The 22,896-nt window shown below is 36.7% G+C and overlaps 2 protein-coding genes and 2 long non-coding RNA genes across 6 annotated transcripts; 1 reads left to right on the top strand and 3 right to left on the bottom strand.

Moving 5' to 3' along the window:
• Nucleotides 1–2,346: 2,346 nt before the first annotated feature.
• On the bottom strand, nucleotides 2,347–3,440 carry LOC113716246 (uncharacterized). 2 transcript variants are annotated; one of them, XR_011823394.1, is made up of 5 exons: nucleotides 3,426–3,440; nucleotides 3,181–3,351; nucleotides 2,943–3,047; nucleotides 2,693–2,719; nucleotides 2,347–2,593 (listed from the first exon to the last, which is right to left on the bottom strand). It is a non-coding gene; the product is annotated as an uncharacterized lncRNA (long non-coding RNA). The 2 variants fall into 2 exon arrangements; XR_011823393.1 differs by lacking the exon at nucleotides 3,426–3,440 and having other exon boundaries at nucleotides 3,181–3,369.
• A 3,184-nt stretch (nucleotides 3,441–6,624) lies between these two features.
• LOC140016783 (E3 ubiquitin-protein ligase MPSR1-like) lies at nucleotides 6,625–7,710 on the top strand. Its single transcript, XM_072070610.1, has one exon. The coding sequence runs from the start codon at nucleotides 6,639–6,641 to the stop codon at nucleotides 7,518–7,520; it is 882 nt and encodes a 293-aa protein (XP_071926711.1). The 5' UTR covers nucleotides 6,625–6,638; the 3' UTR covers nucleotides 7,521–7,710.
• Nucleotides 7,711–10,559: 2,849 nt separating this feature from the next.
• Nucleotides 10,560–12,374, bottom strand: LOC140004053 (myb family transcription factor PHL8-like). Of its 2 annotated transcripts, none has more exons than XM_072070609.1 (6): nucleotides 12,056–12,374; nucleotides 11,885–11,961; nucleotides 11,750–11,795; nucleotides 11,584–11,653; nucleotides 11,420–11,489; nucleotides 10,560–11,317 (listed from the first exon to the last, which is right to left on the bottom strand). In XM_072070609.1, the coding sequence occupies exons 1-6, from the start codon at nucleotides 12,192–12,194 to the stop codon at nucleotides 10,775–10,777; spliced, it is 945 nt and encodes a 314-aa protein (XP_071926710.1). In that variant the 5' UTR covers nucleotides 12,195–12,374; the 3' UTR covers nucleotides 10,560–10,774. The 2 variants fall into 2 exon arrangements, with proteins under 2 accessions (XP_071926710.1, XP_071926709.1); XM_072070608.1 differs by having other exon boundaries at nucleotides 11,738–11,795; nucleotides 12,056–12,365.
• An 8,117-nt stretch (nucleotides 12,375–20,491) lies between these two features.
• On the bottom strand, nucleotides 20,492–21,287 carry LOC140016909 (uncharacterized). Its single transcript, XR_011823192.1, has 3 exons — nucleotides 21,133–21,287; nucleotides 20,965–21,023; nucleotides 20,492–20,850 (listed from the first exon to the last, which is right to left on the bottom strand). It is a non-coding gene; the product is annotated as an uncharacterized lncRNA (long non-coding RNA).
• Nucleotides 21,288–22,896: the final 1,609 nt, after the last annotated feature.

Raw genomic sequence — 22,896 nt, 5'->3', positions numbered from 1 at the left:
TTCCATCACTTCGTTTTTTCTACACAACTTTCTCTCTATATATTCAGACAAAGTGTTAGTGATTCCAAATTATGTTAATATTAGTTTATGAATCATTCCTGAAATTCATAATTGAACGGTCGTTACAAAGAGTATTTCATACTTTTTTTTTTTTTTTTTGGCTTGTAACAGAATTGAAAGTTATGTGCCATCAATTTCTTCCGGTGATGTTTCAGAACTAATTAAATGGTGATTTGATACAGCAGAAAAATTAAAGTTAGTAGTTGTAATTGTCCCAAAACATTAATATTATTGTCTCTTATGAATGTGAGTCAAAATCTATGAACCGCCAAACTCACCTGAAATTTCAGTCAAACCATATAATTTGGTTGCATTTAAACAATATAAATGCAGAGGCAGTAATCCTGATTAAACAAATGTGTTCTAACCAAACGGGTGAATAAGGATGGGAATGACTAATGAGGAGTAGGTTAGTCTAACTATACACTTCACTTCGTAAGTCGACCCTAATCAAACTTAATCAAGCAGGCTAGGTGCTACTTACAAATGACTCGAACTACTTATAATTATTTGACAACCAACCAAAGAAAGAAACTCATGAAAAGGTACAATGGCCAATAGCTGTAGTTGGAAACAAGCAAAAGTGAGCCCATGGGTGGATGTGCTGCGGGCTAAAGTATGAGAAAATTTAATATTTGCTGCAAAAAAGTGGCTTTTTCATGTGGTGTGTCTGGTTCACGTAAATTGTTTTCCAGCTACAGCACAAGACCAGCAAAAGACTCATTTAACAGGCTTTTATGACGTTCTGCAGCTTGGTTGCCATTGCAATTGTAGACTTACCTCTGAAGTCTTTTCGTCTTTTATTCCTCATCATCTTCTTCTTCTTTTTCTTTTTTTTTTGTTGTTTGGGTATAAGACTCACCTTTTACTTCTTTGTTTTTTTCCCCCTTCTGTAGAAATATAGAATTACCTCTCCATGGTAATTTTGTCCACCTTTGATTGTCTGTTGCCTGCGAATTTTGTGCTCAGAGGATGTGTTGAGTGGGTGCTATAACTCTTCTTAGTTTCCTCACATAAATACTCCAGAATTCCTCATACTTAAGAGATCGAAATGGTTCTACCACGATAGGTGATTTAACATGAAACTCTTATGTCAAAGTTGTACGATAATGAGATTCAAAGGTTTAAGTACTTCCTAATTTCCTTCTTCTCCCCTCACGCTCACAACTCTCCCGAAAAATGAAGATACCTTTAAAAACCGACTGAAATGGTAATTCCGATTATATACAAATTAATGCTTATGCGTTTCGATTATGCACAAATTAATGTGCATGTGCGTCTTATAAGGGAAATAACTATTTAACAAGGGATTTCTGTAACATATGCCTGACGTACTCCTTGATACACTTATATTACACTTAATTTTTCATATAAATGCATGCATTCACAGTTAGTGCGTCCCAACATTTAAAAGTTTTTCTCAAATTAATTTCAACTTTATCAAAAAAAAAATAACACTAGAGGCCCCAATTAACTTGTTAGCTAAACCCTTTAAAGAATGCATGTGAGTGTGTATTTGCATAATAAGCCAACTATGAATTCCTAGATGTTTTAACGAATGCACAAGAACAGACGGTCGTGTCTTTTAAATATCTGAATCATTTTAGGAGGCATAATGCATATATTGTACAACTAGGAGGTGATCACCGTGCATGCCCAATATTGCTTTGTGCCCAGGATTGTTTAACAGCAATGTAAACTGTGCTAGAAAATAAATTATACAATACTAAGTAAACTATGATTGCAAATCATCTATGTCAAGAACTTGGTTTTAGGTCGAAATAATAATTAATACAGGAGTTAAAATGGTCTTCCCAAATGTTTATTAAATACCATGAATTAGGGAACACATTATAGAATATAAATTACATTCAAAGTCTCTTTGTGGTGATTAACCGAAATCCAAATTCCGAAAAATGCAAAAATAAAAAAATTCTGTAATAATAACTTGTCCCCAAATGATTCACATGGGGATTGGGGACTTCTCGGCTTCGGGTCTTAACTGAGCCGAGCCAACGGGGAAACAGCTCACTGTTACCATTAAAAATAAATCCATGACACATTTGTACAATTTGTTAACGTTTTGGTAATTGTGAAAAATTTGTCAAAAAATGTGCAGAATTAGCCAAGGAGGAGCAATGTATAAACTGATTTCAACTAACAAAGAGTCACCACAACTTAAGTCTACAGTAAGATTTGAGCTTCTTCGCTTTCAATTATTGAATTTTCAAACTCGATCATTAGCACAAAATAATACTGAAGATGCAGTTCATATCGGAGGATCAATCACATATAATTACGTGACTATTTGATAAATTAATTAGAAAGGATCAGATTCCATAATTAGACATTACATAATGTAATCCATAACGAGTCTTTAACATACCAAGAAACATAGGGTTGAAATAAGTAGCATCTAATATCTAATGGCTAATCATAGCCTTAACATTCAAAGCACGTAAAAGCGTCCCCATTTCATGGAGACGCCAGTCAGCCAGAAGTGTCTCGTCCTTCGCTGCGGCCGGTGCGGTGCCTGAGAAGACAACAGCTCAGAAAACAGAATCACAAATAAGATTAGACCAGAAAAACGACTAGAACAGATCAACTATAACCAAACCCAAAAGCTTCTTACGAGCTCATATTCCTCCTGGCCCAACCGCTGAAAAAGAAGAAGAAGAAGAAGAAGCCAATAAAACGAAAAAGGAAAGATGATTAGCCCTGAGTTAGAGACAGATTCACTCAAAAAACAAAAACAAAAAATCGGAGAAATTTTTTTTTTTTAAAAAAGGCATAATTGAATTTTGCCCTGAAGAAGAAGAAGACGGTGAGGTTGGGGGAGGGGGGGGGTTGGGGTTGGGGGAAGCAACAAATATCCTGATTACCGACGTATAGCAGACCCAGCTAAAACAGCGCCAAAGCCACAGGCGACACCTATGAGATAATTCACAGTAAACCCCGCCAATTCCCTGTAGGGATGCATCGATCGGCTGCAGAAAAGATCAATACCGTCAATAATAATAAAAGAAGCAGGGTGACATTTGGGAATTAGGGCCAAGAATAATCAAAGGAAGGAAGAAGAATCATGATGGCAGTTCGGTTGGATGGACGGAGGAGAATTACCCTTGAGAGAGAGACCACAGAGATCTAATGCTAAGAGAATTCAAGAGCACGCCGTGGAGAGAGAGGATGAAGTAGCAAAAGATCTTCTGTCTGAGAATTAGGGCTCCGTCCAATATACCCCAATCCAGAAAAAAAAAAAAGGATTTCGGTTTCACTGGATTCCAGCTGTCCCTAGAAAAGAATAAGTATTAAGTACTATTAAATAAGATACTAGGATAATTGCAGAAACCTTAGCTAGCACTTACCATTCATGTCGTTTCTAAAATAGCACACCTCCCCCCGGCGGTAATTGGACATATTTCTAATAATAAATTGTAAGAATTTACTTTTATGCCTTAATTAATTGTAGAAACTTAATAACCGAATTTTAGAAAAAAAATATTTTTTATCCACAAATTGAGTAACTAATTAAACTAGATTACATGTGAGTTTTAATATCATTAGCCAATGCAAGCGAAGCTAATGGATGGCTCCAATTTCTGGTTGGCATCTCTTAAGATGATAGGGGCTGTATTATGCCGTCTCTATAGGTGGAATTGGAAAAAAAAAAAATACAAGAGAGGCAAGGCCGTATAAGGCTCTAAGTTCCGCTGACTTATGTTTAACTTTTGTAATGACAACATACATGTTTCCATATTATGTTCCTCAAACCAATCAATCTAAGTATAATTTTATACAACTGAAGAGAGAAAGGCCAGTAAGCAATTTTCAAACTTCTACTAGAGCAAGTATAAAGAGAACTTGTACAAATGCACATGCTCAGTTCATTTCTATTTTAAAATCTCATCTAGTTCAGCCTAATGCTGCTTCTCAAGCAGCTACATCTCTTTCCATGAATGCAGTTATAACTTTGTAATTTGGAAATGCAGCAGTAATTTTAGTATGTGGTTCTAATGCACTTAATGCAATTTTTCACTTACTAAATACAACTTTATCTTATTTGCGTGCACTTCTAATTACTTGTAATTACTTGTAGAAGACCACTGGAAGACACCCCTCTTGACTATAGAGAACAAAACCCACCAGGGGAAGTCCAGTCAAATTCAAGAAAATCAAGCCCGGTGGCACTCACTGGCCGAGACTGGCCCTTATGCTGACTATTGTATAGACCGGGAAATGAGTCTCAATTATTGAATTTTCAAACTCGATCATTAGCACAAAATAATACCGAAGATGCAGTTTATATCGAAGGATCAATCAAATAAAGAAGATTTTCTATTTTTTCCCTCACCCTTTTTTGCTCAATACCTCTCGCCACAATACTCTCGTAATATGATTTTGGCGACCTAAAAAGGATTTTGGAGTATAAGTCGAAGAAAAAGGAATATTACTCGTAATATGATTTTGGCGACCTAAAAAGGATTTTGGAGTATAAGTCGAAGAAAAGGAATATTACACCTTACGAGAGTATTGTGGCGAGAGGTATTGAGCGGAAAAGGGTAAGGGAAAAATTAGAAAATCGTCTTTCCTAGGAAGCTGAAATGGAGCTAGTGTACAAGAATATGGAGAATGAGCTTGAGGAAGAAAGGGCAAAACTCACAGAGGAGACGGCGAACTTTGAGGCGTATAAGAAAAAAAAAACTTACAAATTTATACTTTTTTTTCTTTTTTGGTTTTGAAGTTGCTGTCACTCCAGTCCAAAAAGAAAAATAAAAAATCCAGGCTTTGGCCTTTTTGGTGGGCTCAACCCAAGTTTACACTTGGTGTTTTATTTTATTTTTTCACCTTTTCTCGTCTTTATATCTGTTTGGGAAATTCTAACATCCCTTACCACATTATTCAATAATTTAAATTCCTAAAATTATCTAAAAGCTAATATATCTTTTTACATGTGAAATGATACTCATCAGTACGATGCTCACAAGATCCAATAGAATTCACAATTGTGAAAGGAACTTCAGATTGGTGATTAGCAATAATAATGTATCTCTCCTGCCACAGCATACGACATTTATACATGACCTCAGCCCGAGCTATCTAGAGTTCAGCAGTTCAGCTTACTTGATATTGTTGTGTGGGAAGGTGAGGTGTTTGACTTTATCTAGAGTTCAACTTGATATAGAATTACACTCTTTTTTTTTTTTTTTATTCAATCAATTTGACGTAGAAAACTGGATGATCTACGTCCTGACTCATGAATTTGCTACAACCACCAAAAAAAAAAGGAACAAATGTGGTGGTTGCATGGAGAAAACTTGGAGCAACGGACAATTGCAGCGGGTAAAGCACAGGAACATTTATTAGTATTTCATTTCAGGTTTATTCTTATATTTTCTTGGGTTGGCGTATTGGTACAATTGCAGCTAAAAAAAGATCAGAAACCTTCTTTGTAAAGAAATAGATTCTTTTAGGCCGATCATTTGTTACTCAACAAGAAACGAAGTCCTGTATGTATATGGCGGCCCATCTCTGTGTAAAGGGCCAAAAGAGTCCAGCAGCTTGTAGAGGGCAAAAGCTTGGATGAACCGGGTCTGGTCCAGTAGTTTTGTAAAGGCCATGTTTAGCATCACAGAGGCTTATGCTCGATATTGTCCATTGTCAAGCTGGGCAGGTCAAAGACCCTAAGCTACTGGCACATGATTAATCAAGTAATAATCAAAATAAAATCCCCAGAGCGAGATCCGACAAATATTCTAAACAAAAGTCCCAGGAAACATAATCCAGTCAACTCGGACTCATAACGTCTGAATCCCACATGCATAGTCATTGGAATATCACATGGACTAACTGTTCAAAGTTTGTCCTGCACCTTAATTGGTACCTTTTAAGCTCAAAACAGCTCCTTCTAAAATTGGAAAAAAAAATTATAACATGGCTTCGAGTAAACAGGAAAAATGAATAGATAAACAACATCTACATAGAGTTTAGGGATCAACCGAGGTTTAAATTTAACTTATTTTTGAATGGCAGAATTGGCAAACTAATCCTGGACAAGGAGTAGGGATGGTCATCAGAATGATCGCTCCTGAACAGTTAACGGCCAGATTTTGATAAAAAAAAATATATGCAGTCCAGATCACAAGTTATATATCGATTTTATAATGTGTGTGGGACTCGTAAATTTTTGTATTAAAGTTACATGTTATATAAATAAAGTTATATCGTGTACAATCAAAATTATGCACTCTATAAAATAATCAAAATCACATGCAACGATTGCACCTGCAACCGATCCTGCCCGCTGTCCGATTAATCCCACTGTGCCAAACTTTTTCAGTTAGCACAGAGAAAAACTAACCTCTGAGCATGCCAATAATTGGTGTGCTATCCGAGGAAGCAAGCAAGGAAGGTAGAAGGCGAAATCATCGTACGGTAGTTGAAAACCGTGACACGCTGCTGGCCCACGACAACTTCATTGAACTCATTAGCACCAAATCCAAACCCTACAAAATATCTCAGACGTTGATAATGACAACCCCATTGTATTATCCAGCTCCTGTAAGCGTCACTGTGTGACCATGTGTCCATTCTTCCAGATCTTTTCCACAACCTTGCTGTTGCCACCGTTCTTTGATTTTGCACCCCATATATTCCTACCAAACTTTGTACCCCAATTTCATCAATCCAACTGCCTTTGTATCAACGACTTTTTGCCCAAATTTCTCTCTTTTCCCTATATAGAAAACAATCTCAATTTCCTAATGGCTTCGGAAACAGAAGAGTTTTCTGAATCATCATCAGTGATCGAACGTTTGATAAATTCAAGAAACAGAGACCTTGCCCTGTTTTTGCCCTTTATTTTAGCCATGACAAACTCCCCGAATACTCCCAACCCAGTTCAAGATTCCTCTACCCCAGATCAGGAGGCGCAACAAAGTCCTCCAAATATGAGAGAATCAACGGATCGCATTATCCTGATTAATCCCTTAACACAGGGCATGGTGGTGATAGAAGGCAGCAGGGGAAGTGGCTCTAGCTCTTCGAGCTTGGAATCTTTGTTGAGGGACTTGTTTAGTAAAGATGGGCAGCCACCAGCCTCAAAAGCATCCATCGAAGCCATGCCCATGGTGGAAGTTAAGGAAGACAGTGAGGAGTGCGTGATATGCTTGGAAGAGTGGGAAGCTGGTGCGTTGGCTAAAGAGATGCCTTGCAAGCATAGATTCCATGGAGAATGTATCGAGAAGTGGCTGAGAATACATGGGTCTTGCCCTGTTTGTAGACACAAGATGCCTGTTGAGGAGAATGATGATAAGAGTTTGAAAAATGGGGATGCAGGCGGGACAAGGAGAGAAATTTGGGTTAGTTTTGCTTATAGCAATAGTAATCTTGACAGGAGAAGTGAGGAGATTAATCAGGGTGGATCAAATGATTCTGGTGATTCGTCCCAAACAATTGATTAAGATCCAGAGTTAGGATTAGTTACATTTTCTTTTAGACATGTAGTAAACCTTTTTTTTTCTCTCGAAAAACTCTTCTTTTACTCTTTGGGGCTTAATTGTGAAGTGGGAATAAGGTGTTGTATATTCAGCTGAGCTGTTATTGTAAAAATTGGTTTACTTTTGTGAAAATGGAGGCAAGACTTGAACTTTATTTTTACTAATTTTTACATTTTTTGGGGTTATTCTTTAATATTTATTTCTCATTGTAATGCGGAGTGCGGACATCAAATACTAATTGGACAAAGTAATAGATCAATAGAGATCACCTCTCTCTCTCTCTCTCTCTCTCTCTCTCTCTCTCTCTCTATAAATATATATATATATAGAGATATATATATATATATATATATATATATATATATATATATATATATATATATATATATATATTGAAGCGCAATGAAGATCACCAAGTATTGTGTTTAGTGGACATCAGAAGTGAGAATACCCATTGTACTGACTTATAAAAGTCAGTAGGCACCTTCACGACTCTGAGAACACATTGTTCCGCAGCATATAACACTGTGGCTGCCCATCGATCAAAATTCGGAAATAAAGTAAAGAACTTTGATGTTGTCGTGAATGAGCATTTTTTTCCTCTTATGAAACTGTAAAATGTGATGGATTCTGTTTTGATGAATCGCATTAACGGCATAAGGAAGCAGTTGTTATGGTTGATTTTTTCCCTCTTAACATGATGACAACTTGACAAGGGTGAAATTGTTGGTGAGTGTCAGATGGTCTAAAATGAAGATGAGTGGATCCTCAGCGGACCAGCTACTGATTATGTTTTCAAAGTTGATGCGTGAAATGTACAAATTGGAATCTTTAGGAGAAACCAGTCGAATATTAGACGCAAAACATGAAAGGGATGTTACCAATCAATGCACTGGCGCTATATCGAACTGCATGACTACTGGACATGGACTCCTAAGGACTCCGTACTTCGGCTGATTTTAGGATTTGGCTACAGTTTTCTCAGGCAGTTTGGAGACCATGAGAATGATCAGCCCAGAAATGAAGAGTATCGACGGACAAATTCGTCATCTGGTTAAGGAGGCTAAGGTCTTTTTGAGTTTACTGCATTGTTGATTGTGGCTCAGCATATGGTCATGAGTTGGAATTGGAGTAGAAATACGGATACATTCTAGTTTGAATTGGCCGAAATTTCTTCTCGTCAGCTCCTCATTATTTGTTGCTGTTGGTATTAACGAGTCAAGGGAGGAGTCCAAGGCAAAGAAGCTGAAGATGGAGGTGATGTTAAAACGGTTCGGGATATATGGTGGATTGGGCAAAACCTCGAGGTTTACTTATTGGCTGATTGTAGGGATTGCGATTGGAAAATGCGATAGAAGTTGCTGAGCTGTTTGAGGTAGGAATTTATGCCGTCAAGCTTTAATCTACAAAGGCTTTCAGGCGACGTTTACATGGAGCTCCCACAGAGTACCACAATTGGCCGCCCAAGGGAGTTGTTACAACCAAAGTACAATTCATATCCTGTCTTGAGGCTCTGAGCTGTCTTCTCATCCCTTTTTCCATCATTGATGAAGGAGGACTTTGTGCATCATGTTGTTCCCCTCGGTGCTGAATTACTTCTGAGAATGCCACTTGAAAAAGTGAAGAAAATTGCTTTATTTTCGTAATTTGTTTTTACTGATTTTAGAATTGGAATACGATTTGCATCATTGATTTCTGCAAGGTCAAATTAACATTGATTTCAGGTTGGATTCTGGAAGTTCCTTTCATTTGACTATTTGCACAAGTTTGCAGAATAATGAAGATCAACTGTCATTAGTCTCCTGCTCCTGCTACATTTGACCGTAGCAAACATATTTCCCCATAGTAATGCGTCCTCTGTTCTGAATGTTTTCAAAATGTGTTCTTGAATGACATAGATCATTGAGGCAAAGTAATGACTAATTTCATGAACTAGTCGGTTTTCTAGAATCAGCTATGAACATAGTCAATCGCTGGAGTTGAACACAATTAGTATGATTCAGATTTCAAGACCCGCATTTAGATTTGTCAGACTTGTTTTCTAAAGTTGTGACCATGGATCAGCAACCACTTGGTCATCAGGCATTAGAAAAGCACAACTTCAGTGATTCTGGAGCACCATTTCATGTCATGTCGTCTGATTCAGCAAGCATTAGAAAACTCAGCAGAAATAGGGGAAAAAACGATGTGTCAAGGTAATTAGGCATTTTAATCTCTTGCTGTTTGGTCACGAGCCTTTATTTCCGTGACAGACCGAAGCTCAAGTATGGAGTTCAGCATACATCCTCTGAAAATGGATGTGATCACCTAGTATTATCATGGATTTGATGGTTGCCCAGGGTTCCAATTTTATCGGATGTCCCCGAGGGGACGATGCTTGGCTAGGGTTAATACCGAATTCTTGACTGCTCGTGCATTAGCTTCTTGGACTGAAAATGCTACCGTGCTAGCTTTGAGTACTGCACAATTTTTATTTTCTTATTAGATAGTATCTACCCTTTAGTCATGTAGCACAATACTGAACAGATTATCTCCAATATCTCCTGGAAATTTGTATCTTAAGCTTCTTAGCTGCTGCTAGAAAGTAGGATTTTCTCCTGGAAATTTGTATCTTAAGCTTCTTAGCTGCTGCTAGAAAGTAGGATTCTGCCTTCTGCTGCTAGAAATTCTTAGCAGCTGCTAGAAAGCTTCTAAGTACTTGCGTAGGCATGAATATGTTCTGCCTTCTGTCCCCAGAAGAAAAGCAAGAAAAGAGGATTCTTGGAATGAATGGTGGGATTCTTCCTCTACGCTGAATGCTTCCTGGATGGATGAGAAAGAATATTTCTTACGTATCTAATAGAGGAGGATACTGGTGCCCTGCAAGAATATCTTTTCAGGGTCAGGTTGTGGAGCTATCTGAATTGGAACCAAGGATTGTTTTTTTTCATAAAAGGAAATTCCTCACCAAAGCGTTATCCTTTATGCATTCAGACGAACAGTTCTAGATTCAAAGACAGAATATATAACAGGAAATGTATATGGATATACTTTCACAAGTTCTTCTAGGTTGCTCACAAAAGATCAATTTACATGGCTTTGTTTATAAACATACTAACTACCGTACTAAACCAACTGCTCATAGAATATGTTACTTTTACTGATCTGCAAATAATTAGAGTCACTGAATATACCCATTAGATTGCTATACTCCAAGGCAATTGAAGTGTATTCAGATATTATCTATTCAAATCAAGGGTTTCCAGGAATCCAAACTTTCCTGTTTGCTCATCACTTCTTTGGGGTTGAAATCTTTTCGGGAGTGGTTTTTCAACAGAAGTGTTGCTTCCAGTTCTTTTTCTTTCACTGGCTTGATTGTTTGATCTACTGTTTTGTCCTGGCTGCATTTCCATCAATGAGAGGACGATGTTGTTTCTATTACACTTGCCCTTTTCGTCAATTTCATGCATTGGTTGAGTCTGTTCCTTTCTCCCTGAGCTCTCAGATGATGTAAGAGAACTTTCCATTGAACATCCATTACTTGTCAATTGCTTATTGTCTGTGTCTTTTAAGATCGGGCCTTCAATTTCTGTCAATGCAGATAAGGAAGAAGTTGGACAGCCAATGTCAACCATTGATACCAGTTGAGAAAGTTCTGCCTTGGCAAGTTCAACTCCAGCAGCAGAAGTATTATACTCAGCAAGTGTTTCCTGTGCTTTCTTCAGAACTGATTGTAGATACTTTCCTTGAGCTTCAATTCGCAATTGCAGATGTCTTTGCACCTGAATATCCATACAAAAAAAAAAAAAAAAAAAACCAACAAGTTAGAACGATTGGCAACTTCAGCTTTTAAATGAACTTCCAATAATAACCACATATTTTACCTCAAGTTGTTCGTATAGTTTCCTCTGCACCTCCATTTGCATATGCAGAGCCTGGGCTATCTGCAAGCTCCTGATAACGGCAGACATCTTTTATATCAGTAACAAGCTATTGTATTTCAATTCTCGCTACCCAATGAAGAAGGAAATTTTCTAACAGTTATTACTCATTGGTCTGATTCTGAGTTTCCTCGCAAACTTCTGCAGTAAAGTGACTCCTCTGATTCTCTCTTTCCTCTGCATCATATTAATCATTCATCAATCCTGTTAAAGGATTATTCATCCTACAATATCTCATTCTGTTCTATGTACGTAGCCTACCTTCCGGCTTACTCTCATTATAATGTTGTGATTGTTGACTTTTTCCCAGCCTGTATTTCTGCAGGAAAAAGAAAAGTTCATTACTTTCACTATCATCTAGAAAAAGAAAAATGTGCATCAAAGTTTGTAATCTGAGGAATGACATGCCTGCAAGTGGCTCTTAAGATGGTACAGTGTCAATCCATGAATGCCCATCACCCTCATCAATGATTTTGGTGTAGCCTCTGCATTACAGAATTATCAATCGAATTAGAATATGAACCAAAATATGTTGCAGAAATGGAAACAAGGGTACTTGGCATTGGTTCTGTACTCAACTATCTGCACCTCCAAGCTGATTGACGGCATCGACGAAGCGCAGGTGAAGTTCTGGAGTCCATTTGAGTCTAGGTTTTGCATCACTAGATAGAACCAAGGCCATGTCATTATTTTGCAGATTCTGATTCTGTAGAGACATTTTTCTGTTATGGGGATGAGAAAATGCAGTTTCTGGGTTGGAACATAGGATAGGGTGTTTTTGATCCTTGCAGCTCTGCCTAAAATATGTGGCAGCTGCTGTTGTTTTTATAATTGGGAGTAGTTAGTACTCTTGTCCTATGTTCTCACTCCGTATCCGGAAACATGACCGAGGGTTACGTTGGAGGAATATATGCCATGAGATGTGGCCCTTCCTTTCTTCATTTCCCATTTCATATCAAACTTGCTTTATTTTGTGTTATCAAGTTTTTCTTTCTTTCTATTCATTTTTTCTTTTTCTTTTTTTTTTTTTCTTTTGGTGTGTGTGTGTGTGTAGATTTTCTTCTTTGACTTGAAACGGTGGAAAGAATCTGAGGCAGCAAAACAGAGAAAGAGGAACACCCAAATTTGGGTCTCAAAAGGAGAGAAAGAGGAAAAAGTGTATGGTTTGTTTTTATTCTGCTGTTTTCCAACCCCCACGCTCACTCTCTTCCCCTCTCTCCTTTGCTTGATTCCCTGGTGAATTTGGCAGCCCCACCATGATGTACAATGGACGTAACTTTTCCAAAACTGTGACAAGCTTTACAATTGAAAAAAAAAAATGTATAATGACGATAATGATTTCATGAGTTTTTCTTTTCTTATCTGCTATCTAGTAGTGAAAAAAAAAACCCCCCATTGGAGCGTGTTGGAAGTGACATGTACGGTGCTTGAGCTCCCTATTCCAGCGTAATAGCAGTACTACTACAACCAGGCAATTTTCACCAAAAGTGGTTTCCATTTGTCTTTGTAGATTGTTAAATACACATCTTTTAAAAGATGGAAAGAGATAATCCAAGTCGGTCTTTCTTTTTCAAAACTATATAATTCTTGCTTTCCCCTTTGACATTTTCTTTTTCGAGGGTGTGTGGTGGGATTGGCAGATTCTTTTTGTTTTTTGTAGGGCAGAAGGAATCAAGGAATCTAGCAATAGATTTTAGGACAAACTTGCTGTATTTACGTTATCAAAAAAGTACTTTACAAAAAGATAAGACTGTGAGAAAAAGAAATCTATCATCATGTAATTGTTCCATTATTTTCATCTCTCCGAAGGGTCAGACATCCACGAAAGTGGAAGAAATAAGGGAGCTGAACAAAGCGTACCCTATAAAGCTGATCCTTGAGATATCTATGCATATGGTGGCAAAAATGAAGATAATAAAATGAAATCTCAGAGTACTGAAAGAAAGTAAAAGATCAAAGGTTTGTACCAATTGGAATGGTCATTCTTTGCAGGGATAAACGTTTGGGGTTCAAATTTTCCCTTTTTTTTTTTTTTTTGCCTCCCTAATTTTCTCATGCACGAGTAGAAAAGGAATTTGCTGAGGAGTTGATTACATTTTTCTGACAGAAAGAGCTAGATAAATCTGTCTACAATCCGATAGGGAAGGATATAGCTTTCTTGATCCAATCTCCCCATGCCTGATCGAGTTGATTGACGTGTTTAACAGATATCGATCTAAATAAAACCATATAAAGAAAAGAAAGATGAAAGAGTAAAGATCGATCATGAAAGGAAAAAGAAAGGAACAATGGCCAACAAGAAATCACAAAAGTCAATTGGATCAGATCAAACTTCGAATTTCTTGGTTTTCGGTCTAGTGTTCATTCTTGATGAATGGAATCAAAATCCAATGATTGATTTTCCAAAGCATTGCCTTCTCAGTGCCATACAATCAGATAGTATCCTCCATTTTATAACAACTTCAAAGGATACTAAGAGCAACACGTTTTACACCATTATTCATACTATTAGCAACCGGATATCCATAAAGGTAATCATCTAATCATAAGATTACACGCAACATTATGAAAGTAAAAGATACTAATAAAACATTCCAGCAATAACTTTAACTACTATTAAATGGGAGGGTGCAAAGAAGTTTTAGACCTATGTTGACCTTTTCGTTTGATGCAACTCGGGAGTATATTTCAAGGTCATTAGATGAAAGCAGAGGACACATGATTAAGATGGGAACTACCAGATAGCAGTAATAATTTACTTGACGTTATATATTTGAGTTATTTAGGGTAGATTCACGGCATCAAAAAGTCAGCATGCAGCAATGAAGGTGCTTTTTTTTTTCCCAGCATCATTGCTCCACTATCTAAACCTTGCTTGAAATTCGAAGAAAGGAATATAATTATGAAGACGATTTTTGATAATATATGGCCCCAAATGGTTGAAAACAAGAAAAAGAAGAGGAAATGAAGGAAGTAGCTTTTGCCTTTAAAACAACCTGCTGGACTTGAAGCTTCTTTGCTGGCTTTATCCTGTTCCATAACAAGTAAAGGAGATTCTGGGATGATGCCAAACTACCCTTTGGCCTTTGGTATTTTAGGTGAGCTGCAGAAGAAGAAGGTGCAGTGAATCAAAAAGTCACCTAAAAATACAAAGTTGGCACATCAATTATTATTCTACTGGTTGGGGACCCATCCATCCATGTATTAGGGGGAAGAGAGATCTTACAAATTCAAAAGCAAGGAAAGAAGAAGATGAGAAGAATATGGCCTCAGGAATCAGGAAAAGCGAAAACAAAAGGAACTTGTCACCATCCCACCAAAGAATAATTGCAATTCCATTTCCCCCCCTCCTCTAAAGAAAAATTCGTGGATGCTATATAATTGCTCGTACTGAAAATGACGCTGGCAATGTGTCATTCTTACTTGGTTTTAACTGCTTGTTTTACTACTAGTAGTATTATTCCAGCATCAAGCCTGTTTGTTACACGGGTTACAACACAGGAAGCTGCTGAGGGCATGGGGAGGATTGGGGCTCTAGATCTTTTCTAGTTGGGTTCGAATAATTAAGTCATGGTACCGTACCCTACTCTCTCATTCATATTTGCCAAATATCTAAAATGTATTTTTTTTTTTTGGGTTTTGTTTTTTGTCTTGCATGAAAGTCATTTGGAATTGTTGAGCCTCTTACTTCATCAAGACAAAGAAGAAAACTGCACAAATGGTAGTCAATATAGTCTCTGTTCTTTTCTTTCTGGACCTCCAGGCAACTAATCTGAGCACGAATTTGTTGCAGATTAAAACCACACGAAATACGTCTTACTACGTACGTAGTAAGGTGCGATGTCAAATGATAAGTAGGACTCAATGATATAACTCATGATGTACCACATCCAACAAATGGCCTGCAGTATAAAGTTCAGCTAATAATAATATCAAGAACGAAGATAACTGGTAAAAGAGACACATTTCGAGGAAGATTTTTCCCAAAATTTTCTGATTTTTTAATGGGCGTTCATCATATAAACCCAACACTTGTTAACAATCACAGAAATTCAGTGCTTTCTTAAGAACGAAAATATCCCTATTCTTGGATGACCAGCGGAAGAGAAAAACCCCATATGGATATTGGTCTCAAATTCAACATGCTTAAAAGTAGAGAGTATCTGGGATTCGTTTGCCGACCTTTCCATCGTTCCCACCCCCAACCTTATAGATTTGTGCATCTGGGGCTGTAAAAAACCAATATGAACGACCTATTGTTTTTGCAATTAACTTACTAGAACGAGATCGTTTTCAAGGAATTTTAAAATATGACTTCTTCTGTATCTATGGGTGGATGCTGTAGCTCCCTTCACCTTGACAAAATGGACGTCCCACCTGTTCATCTTGTGTTGTCAAATGCCCATTTTAAGCCTTAAGGAGCACATACATATCTTTTGAAGACCCCACTTCTTGAATGGTAAATAAAAAAGCCTACAACAATCATATTTGCCCATCACTTGTACATATACACCGAAAATATAGATAAAGTGCAAGTTTGGAAAAAGGAAGTTTTTATTTTCAAATTATGAGGATGATTTTCTGCTTGAGACAAATTTGTTCTTGTTCATTAAATTCTATGTTGGAATAGGAGACAGAAGCAAAGATCTAGGACCATATATTTTCTGCCACCTTGTTCTCACAAAATGGTAGCAAGCAAACAAACATATCTAGTGCTCAAAATATTGTTGTCAATTATGTTGTGGTGCAGCGGCCGTGGCGATGGCTGCGTAGTGGTCTGAAGGAAAAGCAATAGGTACAATAACTATCTACAGAATGATTCAATTATTAGGTACAGTAAGTATCAATATTTTGGTCAATCCTATCGTTTCCCAAAAAAAAATATATATCAATATTGAAAAATAATTTGTACATGCATACATACACACAAATTAGGGTTGAGGCATCAGAGGTTCTCTGGGTTCTAATCCCTTTTCCTTTTCTTCACATTTTAAATTTCACCCCTTTTCTATTTAAAAAAAATAAAAAAAAATTGTATATTACACAGCGAGAGATAAAGTCGAGACTCTAAGAATTAGAGGTTCTAGATTTTAATTTCCTTTTCTCTCTCCATTTTTTATATCCCACGCTTCACTCGTTAGAAAAAAAAATATATAGAAAACCAGTCAGTATGTTTCCTTCTTGCTGTCAAGCGTTTGATCGTATATTAATGTCTAGACTGCTAGATCAACTTGCAGGCTTTCTTAGCTATAAAAGACCTTCCATCTCAAAAGCGGTAAGTTTTTGGTAGAAACTCCTTACTCATTGGTAACTTTAACATGGATTGAATTATGTGGACTCAAGATTGCTGATGCTATTTTTTTTCCCCTTTTTTTGATGTGGATATCCATTTATGCCACTATACTCGAGAATGTCGTTGTCAATTTCGAACTAGTAAATATCAAGTAAGTTGTCTTTCATATTTACAGATTTTTTTTTTAATCTGTTCAAAAGATTTACGTTTATAATATTATTATTTTCTTGTCGTCTGCTTATTACTTGCTCACTTCCTTATATTCGAAAGTGGATTTTAATCTCATTTTGAAATGTCACGCATTAAACTGTAAGGAAAGGTCGCAACTGTACGACGTCGGTCGGATGATGTTTGCTTAATGGCTTCAAGCTCAATAATGGAAGACCAGACCAGTCCGTCTATCAGGGAAGAGACATTATTGAATCAACGGCAGGAAATGCCCACAATCCAGCTGCCTCTTATTTAAGTATGTCACCTACCGTCCTCAGGGGCTTGGTCTGGTGGTTGAGGTTGCTGAAAATGGAGCTTCAGGTCCCTGATTCGAACATTGCTGCCAGCAAGTTGCTGAGGGTGGTGAATAGTCTGTGGGGTCCACTCCCTGCGGGACACACCAAAAAAAAAAAAAAAAAAGTATGTCACCTACCTACCTATTGCTTCTGCTTGGATTATCCCTTGGCGGTGAAGGATCCATTTTTCCCATGCAATTTTTTAGTATTACACTAACGTGTATTCCTTTGAGTAGGTTCACAGTTCACTCACTCAAATAATACATGACTTAGCTCAATGGTAGAAGCCCAAAAAAGAAATCACTAAGGGTCTATTTGTTTGGAAGGAAAATATTTTCCAGAAAATGTTTTCCTGATTTTCTATTGTTTGGTTGGGTTATTGCTTTGGGAAAATTTTTTCCTACCGAAAATATTTTACCGAAAATATTTTACATCAGATGGTGTAAAATGACTTCCCATCTAAATGAACTGAAGTTATTTTCCATGTCCAGGTATAAGTCATAAGACTATCCATTCATGCTTCTCCACTAACCTTAAAGATTCAGAACAAAACTCACCACTTGTGCAATAATCCACTAAAGATTTATAGTCTCCATCTACTCCCAAACATCAAAGAAAACATAGAGAAGATAATTATTTTCCTCAATAAAATTTTCCATGGAAGACATTTTCCGTTGAAAATATTTTGCATTGAATCAAACGCACCTTAAATGTTAGTCTTTGAACTTGGGAAAGGCCAATTTCCTATTTAGAAACATGGACTAGTCTGACATTTAAAATATAGAAAAATAGTAGTATCAATGATTTAATAATAAATTACCACCCCAAAAGCACCCCAGAAAAAAGAAAAGAAATAATAAACGCACGTGGGGTAGTTTATAGTATTGTATTGTATTGTATTGTATTGACTGAGGTGAGGTTTCGACTGTTCTCCAAGCGTGTGTTTTTATGAAATATGTTCATGCTGCACCAAATACCTTTTTTGATTGAAGGACTGCAACCAAATACCTAGAGCAAGCATCCCAAGGAATTCTATAATCATAAAAGGAGGATGGTAGCATTTCCATAGCCCACAAACAAGGACGTGCAGAGCAATCACAAAAGAAGTATGTAAATGAAATGCAAAATATATTAGAATTAGGATGTGCTTGACACAACTGAAATATAAAATTTGAAATTTGAAATTTGAAGTTTGAAGTTTGATTTCATTAAACTAAGTGTTAAGGATGCGCTTGATAAAATTAAAATTTAAAACTTAAGATTTGAAGTCTGAATCCATTAGTTTACGTAATTGTAAAGTAATGTAAATCTAATACACTTGAATGTATATCATCACATTAAGAGATAATTATTTTTTGAATCAAATTTTGTTTAGAAAATTCAGTGACACTTAATTAATTAATTCAAACGTTCTGTTTTCTATTACCAAATACGTCTGAACATAAGATCTGAACTTATTAAATTTAAGTACTAAATTGAATTATCAAACAAGACTTAAATATGATGCATTGAGTATATATTACATGAAATGATAAGTGAATAACTTATCACTTATTTTTTGGAACAAGTTTTATATAGAAAATTCAGTGTCATTTAATTGATTGATTCAAATGCTCCATTTTTTATTATCAAATACATCCGAATATGTTAAGATATAAATCCATTGAATTTAAGTACTGAATTAGGTTATTAAAACGGGGCCTTAAACTTCAAATGTAATCAAGATTTTCCTTAATTTCAATTATTATAGAATCACTGATCCAACCTTTATATAACGTGAATTTTTTTTTTTTTTTGTGAGGAAATGATGTTGTTTTGCACTTCAAGGCGTAACTCCATTGCTGTCTATAGATCCCATGAACCAAATGTATCATGAGAGTCACCAGTCACAGGCATACATGCCCCTGGGCAAATTACTTAAGAAGCCTTGAATATCTTTCCTTAACAAAGGGAAACTTATTTAAAAAAAAAAAAAAAAAAAAAGACTGATGGTCATCAGAGATTTCAGTGGCTGACACCTAAAATCCACTCTCTTTACTTTGACGTCCTCCTCTTCTCTCTACTTTTTCAGTTGTTGTGGAGAGTATAGGTGGTTTACACATTTCTTTAAAGCTTGCAACTTTCCTTTCAAGATTCCCCAATATCATCGTCTTTCTCTTAATCTACTTAGCTTACTCATATTATAAATTTATAATTCATTGGTTCAAATCAAGGGGTGTTGGATAGATCTTTGAAAACTGCAGCTTCTATTCTGTGTTTTCCAACTTTGATTGAAAAAAAGTAAAAATCTTCTGAAACCCTCAGTACCAATGCTACAAGCAAGGCAATAACAGCTTTTTCTAAAAAGATTCTCCGACTTTTTTGCCTTCACATGAATTTAGAGGGTAAATGAAAGATACATGTCTAGCAGAATTGTCTGGCTCCAAGGCTACGAAAATGAAACATCCTCAGGTGCTTATTCTTACTATCAGACAAGAGGATGTCACAGCATGAAATATTCTGAACCATTTTCTAATATGATTTGTTTCCATCAAATTTAATTTGGCATAGTAATATGACTTTATTAGACGAAATGCATCAATACTTGAGCATTTCCAGCCATTCCAGGATACCCATCTATAGCACCATTTGCATCTACTTCACCGAAAAATCCTGTGAATATGGCATGGAACTCAGAGATACAAACCAGCTGAATCATCCAGCAAAGTTTTGGTTTATGCTCATTTTCACCAGCAACATAGGCATATGCAGTTTGAAACTCTGTATAACCACTGCAGATACTTTGTTTTAGTCTCCTTACTAGAACAGTAGTTGGGCAAGGATAAGCGGTAAAAGGTGCAAATGTGACTGTTAAAAAATACACATAAAGCAAGGAGTCTTTAACGCGATTTTTTGTCATGGTAGTACAACTCCCTTTTTCTTTTGATTTAAGCGGTATTTTGGGTGCCTGTTTCACAACAAAGAATAGTTAATTACTGATTCAATCTAGGTGTTGTTCTCTCTAATCAGGAAACTGCTTTCTTGATATAAACATTGAAAGAACTCTTTGCATTTTTCCTGGAGAACTGGGATTACGTGCTTTCATATGTTGGTAAGTGTAAAAACCATATTTGCAGTGCCCGGGACATGAAGCTGAAATAAAATGCATTTCCCTGAAGGCCTAAAGGTAACATTAATTATAAACTGTACTTCCCATTGTGCATCAACAGCACCCGATAAAATCATAAATCCTGAGATATTATTAGACAGAATTATAGATTATATTGAGCCGACGACGGACACAATAAATGGTACAATATTTGTTGCACTCATGAGATTAGATTTGGGTCTCCTGTTTCCATGGCTAGGGAAGCTACTTTAATAAGATCACATAAGCTGCAAACAACAGGTATGTATGATATTTATACGAAGGTAGACTATATATATAGTCAAGACAATTCCGGCACAAAAGCTAGCTAAACCTCGTCTTCTCAGGGCGTATGACGATTATTTGCTCCTGGTCCAGGATAGTCATTCACCTGGACATCCATCCTACGACTTGTGATGTCGTCTCTTGCAACTTCTGCATTCTTTATCTGATTTCACAGGCCAAAACGTGTCAACAAAGTTTTTTTAAAAAAAAAATGCAAATGCAAATGCATCAGGTTTGTTGTGCGGCTGCGTAGAATTTGAAACTTGAGCAGTTTTACCTTGTTAATGCCATCTAGTCCTTGAATTGCACGTTTTTCATACAACAGATGCATTTTCCCTAAAATTACAAAAGATTACCACAAATCAATTGCTTAACCAAATAAGTACCATAAGAACAAGAACAGTAAAAAATTGCACATTCTTTTGATAAGGAGTGTAGTTTTTACTCGATGTTGGGAGAGCATTCAGTGGAAGAAGGAAAGAGAGAGCTAGGAAGGTCACTAATAGGTGAAGGGCTCCCCCCGCCATTTGCTATTACATTCTTCAGTATAGAGAGTTTGATGGGTTAAAGCCTAAGCATAATGGTTTGCTTCTTGAATAGCAAGTTCTCTATTTATATACGACAGACTCAGACACTTCTTCATGCAAGGGTTGTCGAAACATACAAAAATCATTACTATAATGAAGTCAAAAAAGTAATAAAAGATCCCCTTCCTGAAATGGAGGCATGCCTAACCTAGCTAGTCTCCCTTCCCCTCCACTGAAAGCTGCCTACATCCGTTTTTGAGCACCATATGTGGGGCTTGACTTTAAAGTGGAGCTTAGAACACGTATGCATTAATTGGAACAATACGTTCAACTTATAATTCCATTACTTAGGTAGTTCAACTGACATGGCTGCATGCCATGCCATGTGACTCTCAAGCTGAAATAGTGGAGCACTTCTACTCAAATCAACAAGTCAACGAAGCAATATGAAGAGTAGAATCCACCAGGGAATTGAACTATTGAAGTGAAAGGTGACAAAAGAGCAATTTTACATTGCCCTGTTGCTTTCTCGTTTTGCCCTGAATTCTTAGTAGTCCAAAGTACGTTGGAGATTAGTTACTACTTACTAGAGGTAGAGGGTACCTCCGGGCAAGATGAATAATGACACGAGTGGTCAAAATCCAAACTGCGACAATATATTCTGCCAAGGTTTCACTAGCTAGCCCAGTTTATGAAAAAGTTCGCCTGCAAAGAGGCGTAAGCTGACATAAGAGTTTTAGATAACAGTCTACTTGGCTGGACTTTTCTTGTGTAATACCCTGATCTTCTTCTATTCTCTCCTTTTCCCAAAGATAGGATCTGTGTCCTTCCTCATTGTAACAAGAGAGATCCCTTCTCTTACAATTATTTAAATTCACCGGGATACATGATCCGGGACAAGTCACCAAAGCAACAGACTAAAACATGATAAAGAAAAATGCTTGTAATCATTCTTAAGCTAGCACTTTGGGGATAGTCTTTCGCCTTTTTCCCTGCCAAAGTTAAAAATAGTGCAGTTTGGTGCTGGAAATTGTGCACAGTTGAAATAGACAGTGCTGAGATGAAATGATATACAATTAGTTCTTTCCCAACCCAAGCTGCCACTTACTCACTCCATTTCAGAATTCAGACATCGCCACTAACACTTGACACATTTTTGGTTACTTTAAAAATTGTAAAATAAAGTGTGGAGTGTGGATGCACTATGCACCGTGTTATGTTTCTCCAAATCAACTTCGTCCAGAAATCCCAGAAAATTTTTTTATTACTTTTTAACTTTTCTCACTTATCTACTCTTCTTGCCTTAGTTGCGTGTCAAAATAACATCTTGATTCCCATGCCCACCGCCACCCGCAGGCCAAAATGATCCTAAGACGAATAAATCCAGACTTCAGTTTTTAGCTTTTCGTTTCGTGCAATGATGGAGCCAAGGGGGGCAGAGGGGGCCATGAGTTTTGAGAATTTTAATTCATAATATGTAAATATGTGTGTAAAATAAAATTGGCCCCCCCTAAATTTTTACAATTTTAGTTTAAATTATGAGAATTGATATATATATGAATTAGTCATCTTTGAATGGAATGGCTTGCAAGCTTTAATTTGCCATGAATGTCCATATGCCTGTTACATTCATTGTTTGGCTTATAGGTTTCAATTTGCTTTAGTTGCAGTTTCTAGAGAAG

Source organism: Coffea arabica, chromosome 11c, assembly GCF_036785885.1.
Source record: "Coffea arabica cultivar ET-39 chromosome 11c, Coffea Arabica ET-39 HiFi, whole genome shotgun sequence".
Classification (NCBI taxonomy): Eukaryota; Viridiplantae; Streptophyta; class Magnoliopsida; order Gentianales; family Rubiaceae; genus Coffea; species Coffea arabica.
The sequence above is the reverse complement of the archived record's forward strand: the minus strand, read 5'-3'. Positions and strand labels throughout refer to the sequence as shown.